This window comes from Girardinichthys multiradiatus, chromosome 2, assembly GCF_021462225.1.
Source record: "Girardinichthys multiradiatus isolate DD_20200921_A chromosome 2, DD_fGirMul_XY1, whole genome shotgun sequence".
Lineage (NCBI taxonomy): Eukaryota > Metazoa > Chordata > Actinopteri > Cyprinodontiformes > Goodeidae > Girardinichthys > Girardinichthys multiradiatus.
Window position 1 is genome coordinate 17508897 of NC_061795.1, and position 22346 is coordinate 17531242.

Here is a 22346-nt window from a genome sequence, read left to right on the forward strand (position 1 = left end):
ATGCGGTTCTCTGTGTCCGGGGCTGGGTGCTTTGGTGTGTGCCTGCTCACTCATGGCGGCTGCTTGCCGGGGTCCGGCCCCCTGGGCTCTGTCGGGCCTCTGCTTGGGGAATGATATGTCCCGGGTCCATTGCTTGATCTGCTCGGGCATAGACGGCTGCCGGCGGGGCCTGTGGGCTCGTCGCTGCAGCTCCCTGGGTCTTCTGCACTGTGGCTGCTGGGTGGTTCCCCCGGGACTCTCCCCTGCTCTTCTCTGGGGGGTTGCGGTAGTCCCAGAAATGGTTCTCCGGGGGTTCCTGTGCTCTGGGGGGGCCTTTGGATGTCTATGGCTCGGATCTCCTCCGTATCTGTCCCAGGTCCAGGGGGGCAGGTCTGTGGCTCCTCACACTCGCTATACAAGAAACCTTGTATACACAAGCACGCTCACATTCAGACCCACAGGTGTTTAGACCCAGGTGTTAACAGATACACAAATGTTCTATATTCAGCCGCAGTTACCACTAAATACATCTTGCATTCGTAAGTACAGTGCACTATTTGGTAAAAAAGCTGTTAATATGAATGTTTCTGCAGGTGTAGAAGCTAGCAGGGTGTTATCTTGTATTTCCTTCATCCTTCTTTCTTTCCTCCATTCTTTTCTCCTTCTCTCCTTTTTCCTTTTTGCCCCACCCCTCTCTCTTTCGTGCTTCTTATGTTCTTCCTTTTTCATTTCTGTCTCCGTGTCCGTAACAATTGAAATAATCCCAAAGCAGTTTCTAATAAAGTTTCTTTTATAAATATCAGGCAGAACTTTAAAATGTTAGCTGTAATGCTCCACCTTTGAAAGTAAATCTGTTGGGCTTTTTCTCAGCACTCAGACAACAATTCTGAGAGTTACTCTGCTGGACTGGAAACTGTAAAAACAAATACAAAAAAATAATAATAATAATAAACAAACATCTAAATTGTCTACGTACATATCCAGTGACATTTTCGTACATTGTTAAGAATTGCTTTAGTTCTATTCACATGAAGGCTCAATTTAAGGGAACATTTTTCACCTTTCATTCACTTTTGTACCTTATTGTTTTCGGGGGAGATGGAGGGCAACAACGACCTGATGCAAAAACAACAACATGTTGTCCCCAGTGGTTGCACCAACATATCATTAGCGCTATTTGCTTTGTAAATGAGACACTGAGAGCAAATAGCTAATGTAAATGATGTGGAGTGCAATGATAATGACCTCAGGGTATTCCCCCCTCTAGCTGCTTCTTTAAAAAGCAATATATTCCTACTAAACAGAGCATATTATTTGACAAATTATCCAACAACGCAGAAACGTAGAATCACATTAGACTTACTCTCAGAAGTAACTTAACACCCTCTCCACTCAACCTTCAGTGTTAAGTTCTGCACCTCTTCTGTGTCAAAGATATGAATGTCAGGTCTGATCCAACAAAGGAAACACTGTGTACTCCAGTGTTACATCCTCTGACTCTATTGTGTATCAGCAAAAAAGCAATCTAAAACAAGAGTACAATAACACAAAGAAAATAAAATTGAGCAGGTAAGGTTGACTGCTTCTTTTCTTCTCCTTATAAAGCCAGATCTGCTGTAGATTTTTGTTCATGCACACACACGTCATGTCATGAGGAGTAAATTTAATGGGGATTTTAACTTAGTATAAAAGCACTAGTTATGCCTGTGCTTTCTTCTCCACAGAAAACCCACAGTCAATTGAGGTCACTTTTATATCTTCAATCTGACTTGTGTATAAAAGAAAACTTTTTATACATCAACAGTTTTGTGCAAAAGTATATCACTTAAAGTTCTTCATGTTTAGTCATGTTAGAACCACAAACCTTTATGAATATGGTAGCTGGTCAGGTGGATGGAGCTAAATACAGGGATATGGAAGAAAGAGGCTGGAAGAGACTTAAGCCTGGGCTTGAGATGCCCCTTCCAACAGAACAACGGTCCTATGGCACAGTCAAAGTAAAGACCTAAAAGCCTTTGCCAGGACTTGCAAACTGCTGTTTACATTGCCTGCCCAACTATTCAGCCTGCAAGCTGGCATTCTGCAGAAGGTTGGGCAAACGTTTTAGGCTCTAGATGATCTAAGATGAACTCAGGGCTGAATATATATACACACCACACCTTTCAGGTTTTTATTTGTAAGCAGTTGTAATCACTATGTGCAACCTATATTGGTCTATCATAAAAGTCCATTGAAATATCTCTACAAAATGTGTAGAAGTTCAAGGATTATGAAAACATTTTTTTAGTTAATAATAAGTATGACTGGGTAGATCAACAGTTAGAGTGTAAGACTAGAATTATCACATGTTTTTTTCTCACCCACCTGTCGATGAATAAAGACAACAGATCCCAGCAGCCTCCATGTTCCCCCCTGTCGATCCACATGCAGCATGCGCAGAATCTGCAGAAAACGAATGCCCCTGGAACACACAGCACCACCCGATCTGTCATATTCCTCCGAGTCCATTCCAGGTGTCAAAAAATAGGTTTGGTGTTTTTAAAATCATTACGCTACCTGATGGCAGATGTGGCAAACACTTGTCCATTTGACCCCACACCGAGCACAATGATGGAGGCAATGACAACTATCAAATCTGTGAGAAAAAGAAATACAAAAACAAGAAAAAAATAAATAGCTACTGAACCTAGCTGAGTTTTACTTAAATGGCGCATGACAAAAAAATCATTACTTGAATCACAAGGTTTGTGATGTAAAAAAAAACTTTATAATATGATTTGTACTAAATGAGTGTAAAGGAGAATGCCAGGTGCACCTATGATTGATATGGGCTTCCTGATAAAGCGGAGGCGTCCGTTGATGCCTGCATATTTGCTGCGGCAGCCTGCCGACCACAGCCGGACCACGTACTCCGTGCCAAAGAACAACACCAGCACAATCTCCTGCGGAGCACAATGCAAAGGGGGACCAAGAGTTACCTTAATCCACAGGCTCAGAGACAAAACAGCAAAACATACACACAGGACCAAGGGGCTGCAGAAGCAGATAACATGTCGTTCCTGAAAGCAGTGATAACAGTGCCAAGCATTAAGACCAATTTAAGGCCATTATAATCAATCACCAAGGTTTACAATGTGATATGAGGGAGCAATGACAGGTGTGTGAGGCAGAAGAAGAGAGACACTGAGGTGGTCTGGTTTTACCCGGACCACCCATCCACCCTCGGGGAGAGATGGAGCTTGATAATATGGTTGATGACAGCTCATATTGAGACAAGGTCAATGGCTAGGTGATTGAAGCCTGAGGAAAAAATGGCATCACACAGCTTTCTAACAGGTAAAGGGGGTAAAGGTTTACCTCAGATGTTTATTTTTACCAAAAAAAAAGCTGTGATTTTACATTGTGCATCTCTGCTGAAAATAGTGCTTTCAAACTTTGTTTTCCTTTTCACCATTGGGTATATCTTTTAACGTTGTACAACATACTTTAAGTATGTCTGCCACTGTCTTTCCATAATATTTAGTCACCATACTGACTGTTTGAGCCTTTTGCCACGTGGGTGGCCTCCTTATTGACTGCACTTGCCTGAACTTCCTGTTCCCTGACCACCCCCTGTATGAAACTTAATACCATTTGCCGTGCTACAATAACACAGCACCACAAGACTGCAAAACAATGACCTGTCAATCAAATAAGTCCTCTTTGTGAAACAAAGTGTTATGCTACAGTCTGGGACAAAGGATTATTGGTTGGTCTAAACTTGCTAAAGTATTCATACAACTTGAATTTATTTATTTTTTGTGTGTGTGTGTGATGTGAGAACCACAAACTTTTAAAGTGGAAGAAAAATTATTAATGGTTATCAAATGTTTTTAACAAATATAAATCTGAAAAGTGTGGTGTGCTTTTGTTTAGAGCCAACCCCCCCAGGTCAGAGCTTTGTTGAACCATGGGGCGGTGCGTGGTATAGCCCTGTGGGTTGTTGTTGCAGCTGTCTGAGGTTCAAGTCCCGACTCTTTTAAACTGAATGTACTTGGTAAATGGTAAATGGCCTGCATTTGTATATTGTTTAATCAAGTCCCCAGAGACCCCAAAGCGCTTTACACTAGAATCATTCATCCACACAAACACGCACTGACAGTGGCATGCTACAATGTAGCCACAGCTGCCCTGGGGCAGACCCACAGGGTTGAGGCTGCCATACAATCGACACCACCGGGCTCTCTGACCACCATCAGCAGCCAAGGAGAGTGAAGTGTCTTGCCCAAGAACCCAATGACTGAGACAGACAGAGCAGAGGTGGAATTGACAACCCACTGGTTACAGGACGAACCCCTACCACCGTCGCCGCCATCAACCCTTAACTCAGACTTTGACAGTGCCATTCTGACACATAAATATGCTTTGATCCACGTCATTCTATTGTAGCTCTGGTTGTATGTTTAGGGTTGTATTCCAGCTGTAAGGTAAACCTGCACCCCAGTCTCAAGTCTTTTGCATCATATAACATGTTTTCTTCTATGCTAGCAACATATTTAGATCATCCATCATACCATATTTTATGACCAGATTCCCTGATTCTCCTGAAAAAAAGAATCAACTCAACATAATGTTGCCAACCCCATGTCTCACAGAAGGGATGATGAATAGATGGTGATGTGCTTTGTTAGTTTTCTGTCACACATAGCTCTGAGAAAGTAGGTTAAAAAGTTCATTTCTGGTCTCATCTGACCAGATCACCTTCTACCACATTTGTGATATGCCTCCTACTTGGCTTGCAGCAAACTGCAAACAAGAGTTCTTATGGTTTTCATTTAACAACTTTCTTCTTTCTACTTCTCCACAAACCCCACATTTGTGAAAAAATATTTGCCCTGTGGACAAATTCTAATCGTCTGAGCCATAAATCTCCACAGCTCCCCCAAAGCTACCATGGGCTTCTGAGTAGCTTCCCAGAATAATGGTCATCTGTCGGTTTAGGTGGACAGCCATGTTTTGGTACGTTTGCAGCTGTATCATACTCTTTCCATTTTCAAATGATGGACTGAACATGTTCCAGGCAGGAGGTCAATGATCGACTTTGTTGTCGTATCATCAGACCTTCGGCCGCATGTTTTGGACACTCGGGTGAAGAGAGGGGCTGAGCTGTCCACAGATCACCACCTGGTGGTGATTTGGATCCGCTGGAGGAGGAGAAAGCCGGACAGACTTGGCAGGCCCAAGCGCATAGTGAGGGTCTGCTGGGAACGTCTGGCGGAGCCCTTGGCCAGGGATGTATTCAACTCCCACCTCTGGGACAGCTTTGACCAGATTCCATGGGATGTTGGAGACATAGAGTCTGAGTGGACCACGTTCTCTGCATCTATTTTCTATGCTGCTGTCCGTAGCTGCGGCCGTAAGGTCTGCGGTGCCTGTTGCGTCGGCAATCCCCGAACCCGGTGGTGGACACCGGCAGTAAGGGACGCTGTCAAGCTGAAGAAAGAGTCCTATCGGCTGTGGTTGGCTTGTGGGACTCCTGAGGCGGCTGACGGGTACCCTGAGGCCGAGCGTGCCATGGCCCGGGCTGTGGCAGAGGCAAAAACTCGGGCCTGGGAGGATTTCGGTGAGACCATGGAGAAGGACTACCGGTTGGCCTCGAAGTGATTCTGGCAAACTGTCTGGCACCTCAGGAGGGGGAAGCAGTGCTTCGCCAACACTGTTTACAGTGGGGGTGGGAGGCTGCTGACCTCGACTGAGGACATTATCGGGCAGTGGAAGGAGTACTTTGAAGATTTCCTCAATCCTGCCATCACACATTCCCTGGTGGAAACAGAGGCTGTGGACTTGGGGTTTGGACTCCAGGCTGAAGTCACAGAGGTTAAAAAGCTGGTTAAAAAGCTCTGCAGTGGCAGGACTTCGGGGATGGATGAGATCCGCCCTGAGTACCTCAAATCTCTGGATGTTGTGGGGCTGTCATGGTTGACACACCTCTCAACATTGCGTCAGGGACAGTGCCTCTGGACTGGCAGACTGGGGTGGTGTGTTCCAGCTACAGGGGGGATCACACCAGCCTCCTTGGTAAGGCTTACGCCAGGGTATTGGAGAGGAGAGTCCGGCCGATAGTCGAACCTCGGCTTCAGGAGGAGCAGTGTGGTTTTCGACCCAGCTATGGAACACTGTACCAGCTCTATACCCTCTACAGGGTACTTGAGGGTTCATGGGAGTTTGCCCAACCGGTCCACATGTTTTGTTGACCTGGAGAGAGCATTCGACTGTCTCCCTCATGATGCCCTGTGGGGGGTGCTCCAGGAGTATGGAGTCAGGGGCTCTTTATTAGGGACCATCCGGTCCCTGTACAAGCAGAGCAGGAGTTTGGTCCGCATTGCCGGCACTAAGTCGAACCTGTTCCCGGTGCATGTTGGACTCCGGCAGGGCTGCCCTTTGTCGCCGGTCCTGTTTATAACTTTTATGGGCAGGATTTCTAGACACAGCCAAGGGCCCGAGGGATTCTGGTTTAGGGACCAGTGGATTTTGTCTCTTCTTTTTGCTGATGACCTAGTCCTGCTGGCCCCCTCTAGCCAAGACCTACAGCATGCGCTGTGGTGGTTCGCAGCCGAGTGTGAAGCAGCTGGGATGAAGATCAGCTCCTCCAAGTCAGAGGCCATGATACTCAACCAGAAAAGGGTGGCTTGTCCTCTTCAGGTTGGAGGGGAGTTCCTGCCTCAAGTGGAGGAGTTCAAGTATCTCAGGGTCTTGTTCACAAGTGAAGGAAGAATGGAGCGGGAGATCGACAGACGGATCGGCGTGGCTGCCGCAGTAATAGGGACCATGTGCCAGACCGTTGTGGTGAAGAGTGAGCTGAGCCGAAAAGCGAAGCTCTCGATTTATCGCTCGGTCTACGTTCCTACCCTCACCTATGGCCATGAACTTTGGGTAATGACCGAAAGAACGAGATCCCGGATACAAGCGGCTGAAATGAGATTCCTCCGTAGGGTGGCCGGGCACTCCCTTAGAGATAGGGTGAGGAGCTTGGCCATCCGGGAGGGGCTCGGAGTAGAGCCGCTGCTCCTCCACATCAAGAATAGCCAGTTGAGGTGGCTCGGGCATCTATACCAGATGCCTCCTGGACGCCTTCCTCGGGAGGTTTTCCAGGCACGTCCCACTGAGAGGAGGCCCAGGGGACGGCCCAGGACACGCTGGAGGAACTATGTCTCTCGGCTGGCGTGGGAGCGCCTTGGGCTCCCCTCGGAGGAGCTGGAGGAGGAGTCTGGGTGTCTCTGCTGAGTCTGCTGAGTCTGCTGCCCCTGTGACCCGGTCCCGGCTAAGCGGAAGACGACGAGTACGAGTAAGAGGATTGAACAGGGCTCTATTGGATATTTGAAGCTTGGGATATTATTTATAAATGTATAAGTTATAAGTTGTCTATTGTATTAATTAGACCTCTGAAGAAAATAGGTTGCACTGGATTTTATGTAGTGATGTTAATGTAAAGGGGGTTGAAACAAATGCATGGCCAAAATAAAGAACCATCTATGCACTCAAATGTAATGCAAATGTAATTCAGATCACTGGAGCAACATCAGAAACTTAAATGAATTTGAATCCTAAACAGAAGTCTAGCCATAACGTTTGGCTTAGCAACAGATTTTGCTTAATATCAGTATTTCAAATTCACTCACAGTTTATTTATGTAGATTTTCAACTGATTTTGTTAAACTTGATAACAATGTGCTCTCCATTAGTGATAAAGTAGGCTTGTTCTATCCTGATACAGCCGTTAATGTTCACACCCCCCCGCACCACACACACACACACACAGAGTCAAAAACAAACACAGACCTATTGAGCGTTATGACAGATGGATGAAATCCAAAAGTCAAAGGTACACATGAATATGGGAAATTTGAAGAGATTAGTCACAATTCCATAAAATGCGTCACCCAGATGTTGGTGGAGGGTGTTTTGTTTCTGAAACCAGCAACTATGTGTTTACTGAAAACAGCTGCCCATTTGTGCACTGATAATCTCGTCAAGGCAGGATGGAGGATGAAGCACATTAGAAGAGCATAATGTGAAAATTTGATTAGATTGCATGGTGTCTCACTACAGAGAGGAAAAAAAAACCACACACACATGTTACACACACAGAGGCATCTGAGTTTTGTGATGTCGATGTTAATAAAAGGTACGAAATATCAACATGATTGGCTTGTTATTAATGTTTCCATATCTGAATTTGCACACACTTTCTCAGAGGTATTTCAGAGGTACATTGTTTGAAAACAGATTTGCCTAATTTCTATTGGCTTGGATCAGTAATAATTAAGTCTAGTTCAGACATGCTTTCCACTATGCAGTTAAATGTTCATGTTAGGTCAGTCTTAAATTGTACTCGTACTCGTCTTCCGCTTATCCGGGACCGGGTTGCGGGGGCAGCAGATTCTGCAGAGACACCCAGACGTCCCTCTCCCCAGACACCTCCTCCAGCTGGCGGAGCCCAAGGCGTTCCCAGGCCAGCTGAGAGACATAGTCCCTCTAGGGTGTCCTGGGCCGTCCCCAGGGCCTCCTCCTGGTAGGACGTGGCTGGAACACCTCCCGAGGAAGGCGTCCAGGAGGCATCTGGTATAGATGCCCGAGCCACCTCAACTGGCTCCTCTCGATGTGGAGAAGCAGCGGCTCTACTCTGAGCCCCTCCCGGATGGCTGAGCTCCTCACCCTATCTCTAAGGGAGTGCCCGGCCACCCTACGGAGGAAGCTTATTTCAGCCGCTTGTATCCGGGATCTCGTTCTTTTGGTCATGACCCAAAGTTCATGGCCATAGGTGAGGGTAGGAACGTAGACCGACCGGTAAATCGAGAGCTTCGCTTTTTGGCTCAGCTCTCTCTTCACCACAACGGATCGGCACAGTGCCCCCATTACTGTGGCAGCCGCACCGATCCGTCTGTCGATCTCCCGCTCCATTCTTCCCTCACTCGTGAACAAGACTCCGAGATACTTAAACTCCTCCACTTGAGGCAGGAACTCCCCTCCAACCTGAAGAGGACAAGCCACCCTTTTCCGGTCGAGAACCATGGCTTCTGACTTGGAGGAGCTGATCTTTATCCCAGCCGCTTCACACTCGGCTGCGAACCGCCACAGCGCATGCTGTAGGTCTTGGCTAGAGGGGGCCAGCAGGACTACGTCATCAGCAAAAAGAAGAGACAAAATCCACTGGTCCCCAAACCAGACCCCCTCGGGCCCTTGGCTGTGTCTAGAAATCCTGTCCGTAAAAGTTATGAACAGGACCGATGACAAAGGGCAGCCCTGCCGGACTCCAACATGCACCGGGAACAGGTCCGACTTAGTGCCGGCAATGTGGACCAAACTCCTGCTCTGCTTGTACAGGGACCGGATGGTCCCTAATAAAGGGCCCCCGATTCCATACTCCTGGAGCACCCCCCACAGAGCATCACGAGGGAGACAGTCGACTGCTCTCTCCAGGTCAACAAAACATATGTGGACCAGTTGGGCAAACTCCCATGAACCCTCAAGTACCCTGCAGAGGTTATAGAACTGGTCCAGTGGTCCACAGCCGGGACGAAAACCACACTGCTCATCCTGAAGCTGAGGTTGGACTATCGGCCGAACTCTCCTCTCCAATACCCTGGCGTAAGCCTCACCAAGGAGGCTGAAGAGTGTGATCCCCCTGTAGTTGGAACACAACCTCCGGTCACCCTTCTTATAAAGGGGGACCACCACCCCAGTCTGCCAGTCCAGAAGCACTGTCCCTGATGTTGCAATGTTGAAGAGGTGTGTCAACCATGACACCCCACAACATCCAGAGATTTGAGGTACTCAGGGCGGATCTCATCCACCCCCGAAGCCCTGCCACCGCAGAGCTTTTTAACCACCTCGGTGACTTCAACCTGGGTGATGAAGGAGTCCAACCCCGAGTCCCCAGCCTCTGTTTCCACCAGGGAATGCGTGATGGCAGGATTGAGGAGATGCTCGAAGTACTCCTTCCACCGCCCGATAATGTCCTCCGTCAAAGTCAGCAGCCTCCCACGCCCACTATAAACAGTGTTGGCGAAGTACTGCTTCCCCCTCCTGAGGCGCCGGACGGTCTGCCAGAATCGCTTCGAGGCCAACCAGTAGTCCTTCTCCATGGCCTTACCGAACTTCTCCCAGGCCTGAGTTTATGCCTCTGCAACAGTCCGGGCCGCAGCACGCTTCGCCTCACGGTTCCCGTCAGCCGCCTCAGGAGTCCCACAAGCCAACCACAGCCAATAGGACTCTTTCTTCAGCTTGACAGCATCCCTTACTGCCGGTGTCCACCACCTGGTTCTAGGATTGCTGCCGACACAGGCACCGTAGACCTTACGGCCGCAGCTACGGGCAGCAGCATTGACAGATGCGGAGAACATGGTCCATTCAGACTCTATGTATCCAACATCCCCCGGGATCTGGTCAAAGCTCTCCCGGAGGTGGGAGTTGAATACATCCCTGGCCGAGGGCTCCGCCAGAAATTCCCAGCAGACCCTCACTATGCGCTTGGGCCTGCCAAGTCTGTCCGGCTTTCCCCTCCTCCAGCAGATCCAAATCACCACCAGTTGGTGATCAGTGGACAGCTCAGCCCCTCTCTTCACCCGAGTGTCCAAAACATGCGACCGAAGGTCTGATGATACGACAACAAAGTCGATCATTGACCTCCTGCCTAGGGTGTCCTGGTGCCAAGAGCACTGATGGACACCCTTATGTTTGAATATGGTGCTCATTATGGACAATCCGTGACTAGCACAGAAGTCCAATAACAAAACACCACTCGGATTCAGATCAGCGAGGCCATTCCTCCCGATCACGTCTCTCCAGGTGTCACTGTCGTTTCCCACGTGGGCGTTGAAGTCCCCCAGCAGAATAATGGAGTCCCCGGGAGAGGCACTATCCAGCACCCCTGACAGGGACACCAAGAAGGCCGGGTACTCCGCACTACCACTCGGCCCGTAGGCCGACACGACAGTCAGAGACCTATCCCCGACCCGAAGGCTCAGGGATGCGACCCTCTCATCCACTGGGGTAAACCCCAATGCGAGACGTCTGAGCTGGGGAGCAACAAGCAAACCCACACCAGCCTGCCGCCTCTCCCCGTGGGTCACTCCAGAGTAGAAGAGAGTCCAACCCCTCTCAAGGAGATGGGTTCCAGAGCCCACGCTGTGCATGGAGGCGAGCCCGACTATTTCTAGTCGATACCTCTCGACCGCACACAAGCTCAGGCTCCTTCCCCCCCAGCGAGGTGACATTCCACGTCCCTAGAGCCAGCCTACGCGTCCAGGGATCGGGCCGCTGAGGTCTCCACCTTCGTCCGCCACCCAATCCTCTTTGCACTGGTCCCTCACAGTTCCCCCTGCAGGTGGTGGGCCCACTGGGGGATGGCCTTGCGTCTCTCGTTCGGGCTTGGCCCGGCCGGGTCCCTCGAGGAGCAACACGGCCACCAGGCGCTCTCAGGCGAGTCCCGACCCCAGGCCTGGCTCCAGGGTGGGACCCCGGCTCCGCCGTACCGGGCGACGTCACGTGCCTCGATATTTTAGTCCTCATGAAGGATTCTTGAATCAGTCTTAAATTGTTTCGTACAATTTTGATAATCACGACACATTAACCGTTTATATTATTTACTGTAAATACATCAGATAAATCATAAAATCATGCCTGACCTGTTGCAGCATCCTTAGCAATTGGCAACACTGGTAAAGATGCGTAACAAGTAATTCATCTGTATTGCAGCAGCATCATTACACACTTTAATAAAATCATTAAATAATGGGAAAACATGTTAAGACATAATTCTCTTTTATAAAATAACCAATGACTTGTTTATCATTATCGTTTTCTTTTGCAATTCAGCTGTAAAAACTTTGCACAACTTCATTTTGCAAATAGGACAGCCCTTAGTCTTTTCTTTAACATTTCACAAGGTTGGGGCACACACACTTCAGCTTTCAACAAAGATTACCATACGTTTTGGACCAATTTCCTGTTGAAAGACCCAGTGATGGCCCATCTTTAGTCTTCTGTTAAGAGTACACCAGATTTCATGATGTGAGTTCATGATGGCATGCATCCTAACAAGGTACATGGGGTCTTTGGGAAAGAAAAATAGCCCACAGCGTCACAGTTCCCCCACCCAAACTCAATAGTGGCCATAAGTTGATTTTAAACATATTAATCTACTTTTAACCCAAACTGACACAGAGTGTTTATTGCAGAAAAGCTTAATCTGAGTCTCATCTGACCAACACAAACAATTCCAGTAGGCCCCCATTAGACCTTAGTGAACCACACACAATTACATTTGAAATGGTAGGACAGAGGAGGCCTCAAAAAACTGGTTGTAGATAGAATCTAACACTTGTTACAAAAACTTGATGATTTCAAGATGCCAATCTTTGCTGCAGTTCTCTAAAAGTCAGCTTTGAAGATTTATCTTACTCTCCTGTTTACTATGCAAAGTGGCAATATATATCTGGATCCTTCCACAGCGTTCTGGGCACAGGCTTAAAGAAAAATTGACATCAGTTGCATGTCACATTTATACCCCAGGGAAACAGAAAGGTTTTTTAGCTATAAAATCCTTTAAAAATAAATAAAAACGAATATGAATTTAAAGCATGCATGCAAATTTGAGATTACCATTTATTGTGGTAAATTTGTTTAACATGTGAATGACTGTACCCAAATAAAAATGTTCTGAATACCATAACATTTTAAGACAAACATGACAGAGAAGAAAAAGGTAAAAACACAGACACATAAAATCACAAAAATGTTAATTAAAAAAATAGAGCAATATTTACATTGCAAAGTTTTGCATCAACAATAAAGTTACATTTATTTAAAGTCTTTTGTCCCCCACACATCTTAGCCAGGAGCTTGGAGGGCACTGTACTCCGTTTGAAGTTAAAATTTTATTTACCTTTAATTTTAGGTAATATGCGTGATGTGTGTCAAAAATGGATGTTTTAAATACTTTTAAAATCTCTAAAATCCCTCTAAAAACATCTCCCTTGTTACTACATCTTGTCTTGAAGGTGAAAAACAATATGTAACCATTAAGAGAAATCGAATTAGCAGCGTGTATTTGTTTGTCACTCAAACTGCCATTTCAAATTGTTAAAGTAAAAAAAAGCTAATAGGTTGCATAAGTAAATAGAGGCTGAACACGTGTTGTTTTTATCAATGTAGATGCAGATGCATTCGAAGTTTGTGTGACGGATTGTTTGTGTGTGTGTGTGTGTGTGTGTGTGCTCCAGTTGATGTGGCTGAGTGAGGACCATTTTTTGTATTTTACCAGCAAAGTGAGGACGGTTTGTTGTAAAGTGAGGACATTTTCATGGTTCTCACTTGGTATTTTGCTAAAGATTAGGTTTAGGACTAAGGTGTGAACTGAGTGTAGGTGAAGTTTAGGATTAGGTTATGTACTGGCAATGGTTAGGTTTAGGGGTAGGGTTAGGCCATAGCAAGGGTTGAAAATAAAAGGAGATCAATGGAAGTCAATGAGAGCCAATGCGAGGTCCTCACAACATATAGTAAGAAAACAGGGTGAGTGTGTGTGTATGTATGTATTTGTGTAGATGTGTGTGTGTCCTGCTGCCCAGCCTGCCTAACTTTACTTTGGCAGCTGCCTCGAAGGCCAAATATCCTCAAGGACTAATGTCCCCTGTACCAACCAAAGCAAGCAGCTTGTGATTCAGTGATGTGAGCTGACCCTGAACTTTCTAAGTATAGTTACTACCACCAGCGTGCACCACCACCTCTACAAACACACTCACACAAACTGCACAGACAGGCACATGGTAAAACAAAATAGATATCTCACAAATTAATATTAAACCTAAACCAATTATTTACTAGCTTGCAAACAAACATGCAGTTAAGTTTGCAGACTGTTTAAAGCAAATTTTGAATGTGTCTAATTTTATTCACAGGATATTTTTCTTTCAACAGATGATTAAACATGGTTAAAAGAGTTTCAAAAAGTTTAAAGTTTCAAAAAGTTTCAAATTCAAGAATACCTGACTGTTTATGGAGACCAAACAGAAAAACACTGATAATAGACCATGAAAGGGCACTGGCCAGAAGTTTGCAGAACACAGCGTCCACTCTGTGCTCTAGATGGAAGTGTTACGTGTGTGTTTGTGCAACTTTTGTATGAGTGTGCACAGTGTGTGCATGCATTCAGTAGCTACGTGTGTATTTATATTCCATGTGTGCTGGCAGGAGATGGATGATACAAGCTCTTTGTAGGGTTTCCAAATGGCCATAATTGTTCTCACACTTGTTAGACCTCGATTTATTGCATCACTTAGCAGACCTAATAGACAAATAAGCCACAAAAAAGTCAATCTAACCAGCAAGTATCAGCAGGGGCAGTCTGTGTGCCGCCAAATGATTCTACATAACAAGTGTGATCATGAAAGTATTAAGGGCTTTGGAGAAGTGCATTGTGAGCAGTCTGTGTCAGGTTGTTTGTATTCGCTAAAAGTCATTAGTCTTCAGTATTTAATAATATCTTTTGACTGATCAAGATGGCCGGCAGGTAGGATCTCCTCAAACTAAAATCTTATATCGCCATCCTGTGGACATAAAAGGATACTGCAGAATAAAATTGACACGTATTCCAACTAGAGATGAACCAATTAATCAGCCAGCGTTTTAAATCAGTACATCTTCCTTCGATCAGCTATTATTGGTGTAGCTGAAAAATCTGATTTTTTTTCCAGTTCATTCAATGTATCAAAACTAAGATATCCTCCTATTTTAAATCTATAAATGCATCAACCAACAGTCATGCACTTTGCTGCACCTTTTTTAAATTTTGATTGAGGGGTTGAAGATTACTCTTTGGTGGATAAAAGGAGCTAATCTTTAATTAATTACTTTGCTGTTAGATTTGAAATTGTTACGTCTGTCAAAGAAGCTGGAACACATTTTCCATGCAAGATGGATAATTTGTCACATTATATTACACATTACATACAGCTTCCTAAAATCCTCTGCCTCCCTCACTATGACGATAAACACTAGTAATATATGCATCGTTTGCATCATGGTCTGCTTTCTTTTCAATTGTCACTCTGGGCAATTGAAAGGAACAAACATATGAGATCATTATTTTTCTAATTCAGTTCAACTCTGTTCACAAATACTTTAATCCCAAAGGGAAACTAAATGTTGTGTAATTATACTATACAAGTTTCTCCAAAAAGTTGTTTAAGATTTTGGATGGAAGGACCTCCTGTAGTGGATTGCAGTGGATCTGAAGAAGCCTCTGACTGAAGCTACTCCATAATGCTCTTCATTTCATGAAGAATCCATGACTAAACACTTTCTTCATTACTCCAAGAAAAAGAAGTACAGAATTTAAAAATATTTTCTGTAAAACCATTCAAGACCAAGCTCTGTTTTCAGGAAGACCTCACAGGACCAATATGCACAGTAAATAGTTTATTCTCACAGTGCAGATCTACGTGCAGTTTCCAGGTTTCTTAAGATGACATGAGGAAGATCCTTCAAGTACCATGCAAGCTCAGATGGATGGGTTTGGTAAGCTGCCACACACTTTCCTTTTTGACAAAGCTTGTAATCAATATCAGGTCACGCTGGTTTACTTTAGTTGCTACCGTCTTTGTCTCTACCATTAAAAAAAAAAATTCTTCCTTCTTTCACCTCCGGAACATTGCCAAAATTAAATGGACTGAACTTATATAGTGCTTTTCCAGTCATAGAGACCGCTCAAAGCGCTTTACACATTCACCCAATTGCACTCACTAACGCTCACACATTCATACACCGATAGGCAGATCAGTAGGAAACTTGAGGTTATGTGCCTTGCCCAGGGGCACATCAACCTATGGTAGGAGGAAGCTGGAATTGAACCCACAACCTTCTGATTGCAAGACAACTACTCTTCCTACTGAGCCACAGTCGCCTCGAAATACCCTATCCAGGAGTGACGCTGAAAAACTAGTCCATGCATTTGTTACTTCAAGGCTGGACTATTATAATTCTTTACTATCAGGATGTCCACAAAATGCAGTTAAAAGCCTTCAGCTGATTCAAAATGTTGCAGCAAGAGTTCTGATGAAAATTAAAAAGAGAGATCATATTTCTCCTTTTTTAGCTTCCCTTCATTGGCTCCCTGTTAAATCCAGAATAGAATTTAAAATTCTCCTCCTCACATATAAAGCCCTTAATGATCTAGCTCCATCATACATCAGAGATCTGATTGTTCCATATGTTCCTAACAGGGCACTTTGTTCTCAGACTGCAGGTTTACTGGTGGTGGTTCCTAGAGTCTCTAGAAGTAGAATGGGAGGCAGATCCTTTAGTTATCAGGCTCCTCTCCTGTGGAACCAGCTCCCAGTTTTAGTCCGTGAGGCAGACACCCTGTCTACTTTTAAGGCTAGGCTTAAAACATTCCTTTTTGATAAAGCTTATAGTTAGAGTGGCTAAGGTTATCCTGAGCTATCTCTGTAGTTATGCTGCTATAGGCTTAGGCTGCTGGAGAACATAATGACCACTTTCACTCTCTTCGCTACATTCTCACACTACTCTTCAATTTTTCATTATTTGCTTTTAATTTAGCTTTTAACTTTATGTTCTCTCTCTTTTCTCTTCCTAGAAGCTACACCCGGCCTGACTCTGTGTCTACCTGTGACACCTTCCTGGAGGGGTTATCGTCCAAGCTTCTGCTGGCAACAGCTTAATGCTCACCTTCTACCGATGATCTACTTGGCCCTGTCTTTCAGTGTTTAACCCTATTTTTCTCCTAGGCATAGCTACTGACTGAGCTTTTACTGTGACTAACTGTATGTGCTCTCTCTCATACTCTAAACTCGAAAACTGGCTCAGAGTTTATCTGTTTTTTCTTTCTAGGTGAAACGACTAAAGGAGCTACATCCATTAACATTTACTTTTCCCTCCCATAGAAAGTACTCCTGGATCAGTGCTTCTGTGTTCTTTTTGTGTCTCTGCTCTGTTCCCTCAAACCCCCAGTCGGTCGTGGCAGATGGCCGCTCACACTGAGCCTGGTTCTGCTGGAGGTTTCTTCCTGTTAAAAGGGAGTTTTTCCTCTCCACTGTCACTACATGCATGCTCAGTATGAGGAACTGCTGCAAAGTCAATGCCAGTGACTGTCCACTGTCTCTACATGCTCATCTGGGAGGAGGGAATGCTGCAAGTCACTGACTGGATGCAATCTGCTGGGTTTCCTTAGATAGAAAAACTTTTTATCCAATTTGAACAAACAACTGAATCTCACTGCACTGTTCAATGGTTAGGATTAATTGGAATGTATGTATCTGACTTGAAATCTGTATGATTTGATTAAATTGACTCAGCCCATTTTAAACCTTTCACACAATGCAACAGATAACAACACTCTCCCATTATTTTTACCTCCGTCTTCTTCCCTCTCTGTTGGATGGAGTAAGGGGGAGTCAGGTTTAGCCTAAACCGTCTCAGTTATGGTTGAGGTGCAAACACACCCTCCATTTCTGCTACCTGTGTGACCCCTTCTCTTTTCCAATGGTTATAATCAGTCTGACAGAGAGAGGTACCCCCAATCCTTGTGGCTTTTAGTATAACAATGGCCAACAGTGGGCTCTAGATAGACAAACTTTATCAGTTTATTATTTTATTTAGTACCCCTACACATAGCCCATTTTAAAATGGCCAAACTCTGACACTCAGTAGTTTATTCTAACCTCCCAACAACCCCACACCATTCAAAACCTTTTGTAAAGTGCTTTGAGACGACATGTTGTGAATTGACGCTATACAATAAAACTGAATTGAATTGAATTAAAAAAGGTTTTAAATAAAAAGATAATATGAATTAAGCCAACTGCTTGAACTTTACTGTTTAGGCTTTTGCTGGTGTTCAGCCAACTTCTATATAAGAATACAAAGAAAAACACTCATATGAGTTGACAGCCACCCTTTCCAATGGCAATGTGGATTGGCTGAAGAACCTATAACTATGAAAGGAATAAAAATGGTTTAGATAACAGTTGGATGTTGTACCAAGGCAGTAACTACTGTGAACTTTCATTGTTTCATTTCTATTTTCACTTCTATTACCAGTAGAGCCTGCCTAAATCTAAATATATTAACTTCATAATGAATTGTTTGTAACTTATTTTAATGTAATTTTGTTTGGAAAAACAAAAACAAGGATTTCTACAACTAGAAGGTACAAAGCCATTAAGGGAGAAATTAATACTAAAATTAACATGCAAACATCTTTTTTGTGATCACTGAAAGTAACAAAGTATTTAAACTCCATGTGTTTTTCTGTGACAGTGTATACAGATTTTGTTTCAGATTTATTAATCTTAATAAAAAATACTCACCATCCAAAAGAGCGTTCCTGTAGCAAATTCTGCATACTGTTCTATTGTTGACAGAACACTGAAGATAAGACACACCAAGACCATGAGGAAGCTGCAGAGAGACAGAGAGTAACCGGTCAGTACCTTGCACCAAATAGTACTTTTTTCTTGCTTTAAAACACTAAAAATAAACACTAAAACAGAATCACTATCATTTGCCTAGTTTGTGCACACAAAAAGGAATCTGACTTTAGTTTCATTGTGCTCTCAATGAAGACATTTTAAATATAAATGTTTTTTGTAAATATGGGCATATACAGTGTTTTTACAAAAGAGGAAGATAAGGTTGAGAGCTGCAAATATGCATAGTATCTGGGCACTCTGATTAGGTATTCATCAGAGTGACAGCCTGGGGAGAGATACTGTCTCTGTGGCGACTGGTTTTTGCAAATAGTGCTCTTTAGCGCCGACCTGAAGGTAAAAGTCGAAACGGTTTGTATCTACGATGTGTGAGATCTGTAGAGATATTAGCTGCCCTTTTTTTGGCCCTAGACCTGTACAAGTCCTGGATGGAAGGATGGTCAGCCCCAATGATCCTCTCCACAGATCTAATTGTTCGTTGCAGTTTGGAATGGTCCTGCTTTGTGACAGAGCCAAACCATACAGTGATGGACGAACACAGGTCAGACTCAATAATGACCATGTAGAAGATGACCAGCAGTGGCAGGCTGTATTTCTTGAGTTGCCAAAGAGTTACCGGTCAGTCAGTAATCTGGTGATCCACTGACAGGTGGAGGCCGGCACTGTGAGCTGGGTAAGCTTCTGGTCTAGGATGTCTGGGTTGATGATGTGTTAAGGTCAAGATGAAGTCTACAAACCGAATCTTGGCATACGTCCCTGGGTGGTTGAGATGGTGCTGGGTGAAATGTAGTCCCAAGATGACTACATCTGACTACATCATCTGCCAACCTGTTTGCATGGTAAGCAAACTGCAGGGGTCCGGCAGGAAGGCTGTAATGTCCTTCAGGTGCTTCAACACCAGATGCTCAAAGGATTTCATGACCACAGGCGTCAAGGCAAGAGGCTTATGTTCATTTAGCCACATGATGCTGCGTTTCTTGAGGACCGGGATGATGGTGGAGCATTTGGAACTCTAGACACTTGCTGAAGATATGAGTGAAGATGGGGGTTAGTTGGTCAGCACAGGCTCTCAAGCAGGAAAGGGAAACACTGTCAGATCCTGGAGATTTCCTGGTTTCCTGACGCTGAAAGAGCCTTTTTACATTTTCCTCAGAGATCTTAAGTCCAGACAGCAGTATGAGGAGAGGAGGGTGGTTGGTGCATGTTAACCATTTGTGTCAGAGTGAGACGTGGACAAGTTGGTGCAAGGTGTGAAACGCTGCTTTTCAAACCTGCAGTAGATGCTGTTAAAGTTGTCTGCTAGACAAGGATTCTACTCAGGCTGGAGGGGATGAGTTCCTGTAGGCAGTGAGGTTTTTAGACCAATCCAAACGGATATCAGGTCATCTGCTGAGAAGCTGTTTTTTAGCTTCTCGCTGTAAATTCTCTTTGTTGCCCTGATCTCCTTGGTCAGTTTGTTCCAGGCCTGCTTATACATGGCTCAGTCCCCGCTGGTGTAAGCCTCCTTCTTGTTCTGGCGGAGCTTCCTCAGACGTGAAGTGAATCATGGTTTATTGTTGCTGTATGTGTGAAAGGTACTGGTCTGCAAACACACGTTCTCACAAAACCCTTTCAAGGCTGCAGCTATGCTTGTTGCTAGTGAGCATTTTTACTCCCACAGTTTTCTTTGTTTCACTCAACTTTACATAAATATGCACTCTGTGAATACCCAGCTTCTGTAGCAATGATCTTTAGTCCCTTACCCACCTTGATAAGGGTATTAATAACTGTTCTGGACATTTGGCAAGTCAGGAATCTTCCACATGATTGTGTATGCCATAACACGGCCACAACATAACATATTAAAAGTCCTTTTTTACTACTCATTTTTACTACTACGTCTTACTCAATATAGGGTTTCCAGAAACAGATTTTTTGGTTTTTATTAGATGTAAGCCTTTGTCATCAAAACGTAAAGAAATAACCAATTTATTATTCACATTCACATACCCTCCATTTCTGCTACCTGTATGACCCCCTCTCTTTTCCAATGGTTATGGTCAATCTGATCGAGAGAGGTATCCCAATCATTGTGGTTTTTAGTATAACAATCACCATCAGTGGGCTCTAGCTGGACAAACTGTCTACTTTTAAGGCTAGGCTTAAAACTTTCTGTTTTGATAAAGCTTATAGTTAGAGTGACTTAGGTTATCCTGAGCTATCTCTGTAGTTATGCTGCTATAGGCTTAGGCTGCTGGAGGACATAATGACCACTTTCACCCTCTTCGCTACATTCTCACACTACTCTCCAATTCTGCATTATTTGCTATTATTTCAGTTTTCAACTTTATGTTTGCTCTGTTTCCTCTTCCTAGAAGCTACACCTGGCCTGATTCTGTGTCTACCTGTGACACCTTTCTGGAGAGGGGCATCGTCCAAGATTCTGCTGGCAACAACTTAATGCTCACCTTCTACCGATGATCCACATGGCCCTGTCTTTCAGTGTTTAACCCTTTCTCTCTCCTAGACATGGCAATTGACTGAGTTTTTACTGTGACTAACTCTATGTGCTTCTCTTGCTATCCTTGAAAACTGGCTCAAATTTATCTGTTCTTTCTTTCTAGTTGAAACGACTAAAGGAGCTACATCCATTAACATTTACTTTTCCTTCCCATAGAAAGTACTCCTGGATCAGTGCTTCTTTGTTCTCTTTGTGTCTCTGCTCGGTTCTCTCAAACCCCCAGTCGGTCGTGGCAGATGGCCGCTCATACTGAGCCTGGTTCTGCTGGAGGTTTCTTCCTGTTAAAAGGGAGTTTTTCCTCTCCGCTGTCGCTACATGCATACTCAGTATGAGAGATTGCTGCAAAGTCAACGCCAGTGACTGTCCACTGTCTCTACATGCTCATCCGGGAGGAGTGAATGCTACAAATCTCTGACTTGATGCAATCTGCTGGGTTTCCTTAGACAGAAAAACTTTTCATCCAATTTGAATAAAAAGCTAACTCCAACTGCACTGTTCAATGGTTAGGATTAATTGGAATGTATGTACCTGAATTTTGTGAAGTGCCTTGAGATGACATGTGTTGTGAATTGGCGCTATATAAATAAACTGAATTTAATTTAATTATATATCCCATATATTCTGTATATTGAATTTATAAATGTTTAACTTTTTAAATCTAATTACTGAAATAAATTATCTTTCAATTATGTTATATGTTTGCTCAATCTTGACATTTAAAAAAAAAAAGGCATCTGTAATTTGAAAAGCAAAGGATGGAAGCTGTCAAACTGTTAGTCAAAATCCTGGTAGTAAACAGTCATTCCCCATTGAGACAAAGGCATACATTTAAGCAGACAGTAGTACTATAATGTTTCCAACCATAACAACTAAATAAACCGCTAAACAGCAATAAAAAATATAATACAATATAAGGTTTGAGGTACTTTGTCTCAGTTTTCCTCTGTTTTCATCAACCTGCCTGTATTATTAGTTAAAAGGGTGTTTCCAAAGCTCCTAGCAACGGTGAAACATTCCGACAAGACGCTCCATCTGTCAGTGTACATACATCGTCTACAAATACAGCCTCCTGAGCTAAACATACACGAGTAGCTCCCCTAAATGAGGTTGGAAGAAGAGGAGCGTGAATGAGGAAGGTGGAGAAGGGAAAGACGGGGCTAAGGAGTGAAGGAGAGGGACAGCAAAGAAGAATATATTGCCATGGCTAAGTTTCTTTGGTGTGTTCACATTGACTACTAATTATTGTGGAGAGTGATCACAACAGTGCATATTAACTGCATTATTATATAATGAACGCATGTCAGAGTAGGACCCAAGTGCAGACAGATAGAAGCAGATGGTATGGAGAATCCAAGATTTTATAACTTAAAAAGCCAAAACTT

General features: G+C 44.2%; 1 protein-coding gene across 1 annotated transcript in view; it reads right to left on the minus strand.

The window, feature by feature from the left end:
• The window catches only part of kcnq1.2 (potassium voltage-gated channel, KQT-like subfamily, member 1.2), a 75313-nt gene that overhangs the window by 14311 nt on the left and 38656 nt on the right, over nucleotides 1-22346 (minus strand). The window contains exons 3-6 of the mRNA XM_047390315.1: nucleotides 18345-18435; nucleotides 2795-2921; nucleotides 2536-2614; nucleotides 2344-2440 (exon numbers count right to left, since the gene is read on the minus strand). Coding sequence (XP_047246271.1) covers nucleotides 2344-2440; nucleotides 2536-2614; nucleotides 2795-2921; nucleotides 18345-18435 — 394 coding nt within the window. The remainder of the gene's footprint in view (nucleotides 1-2343; nucleotides 2441-2535; nucleotides 2615-2794; nucleotides 2922-18344; nucleotides 18436-22346) is intronic.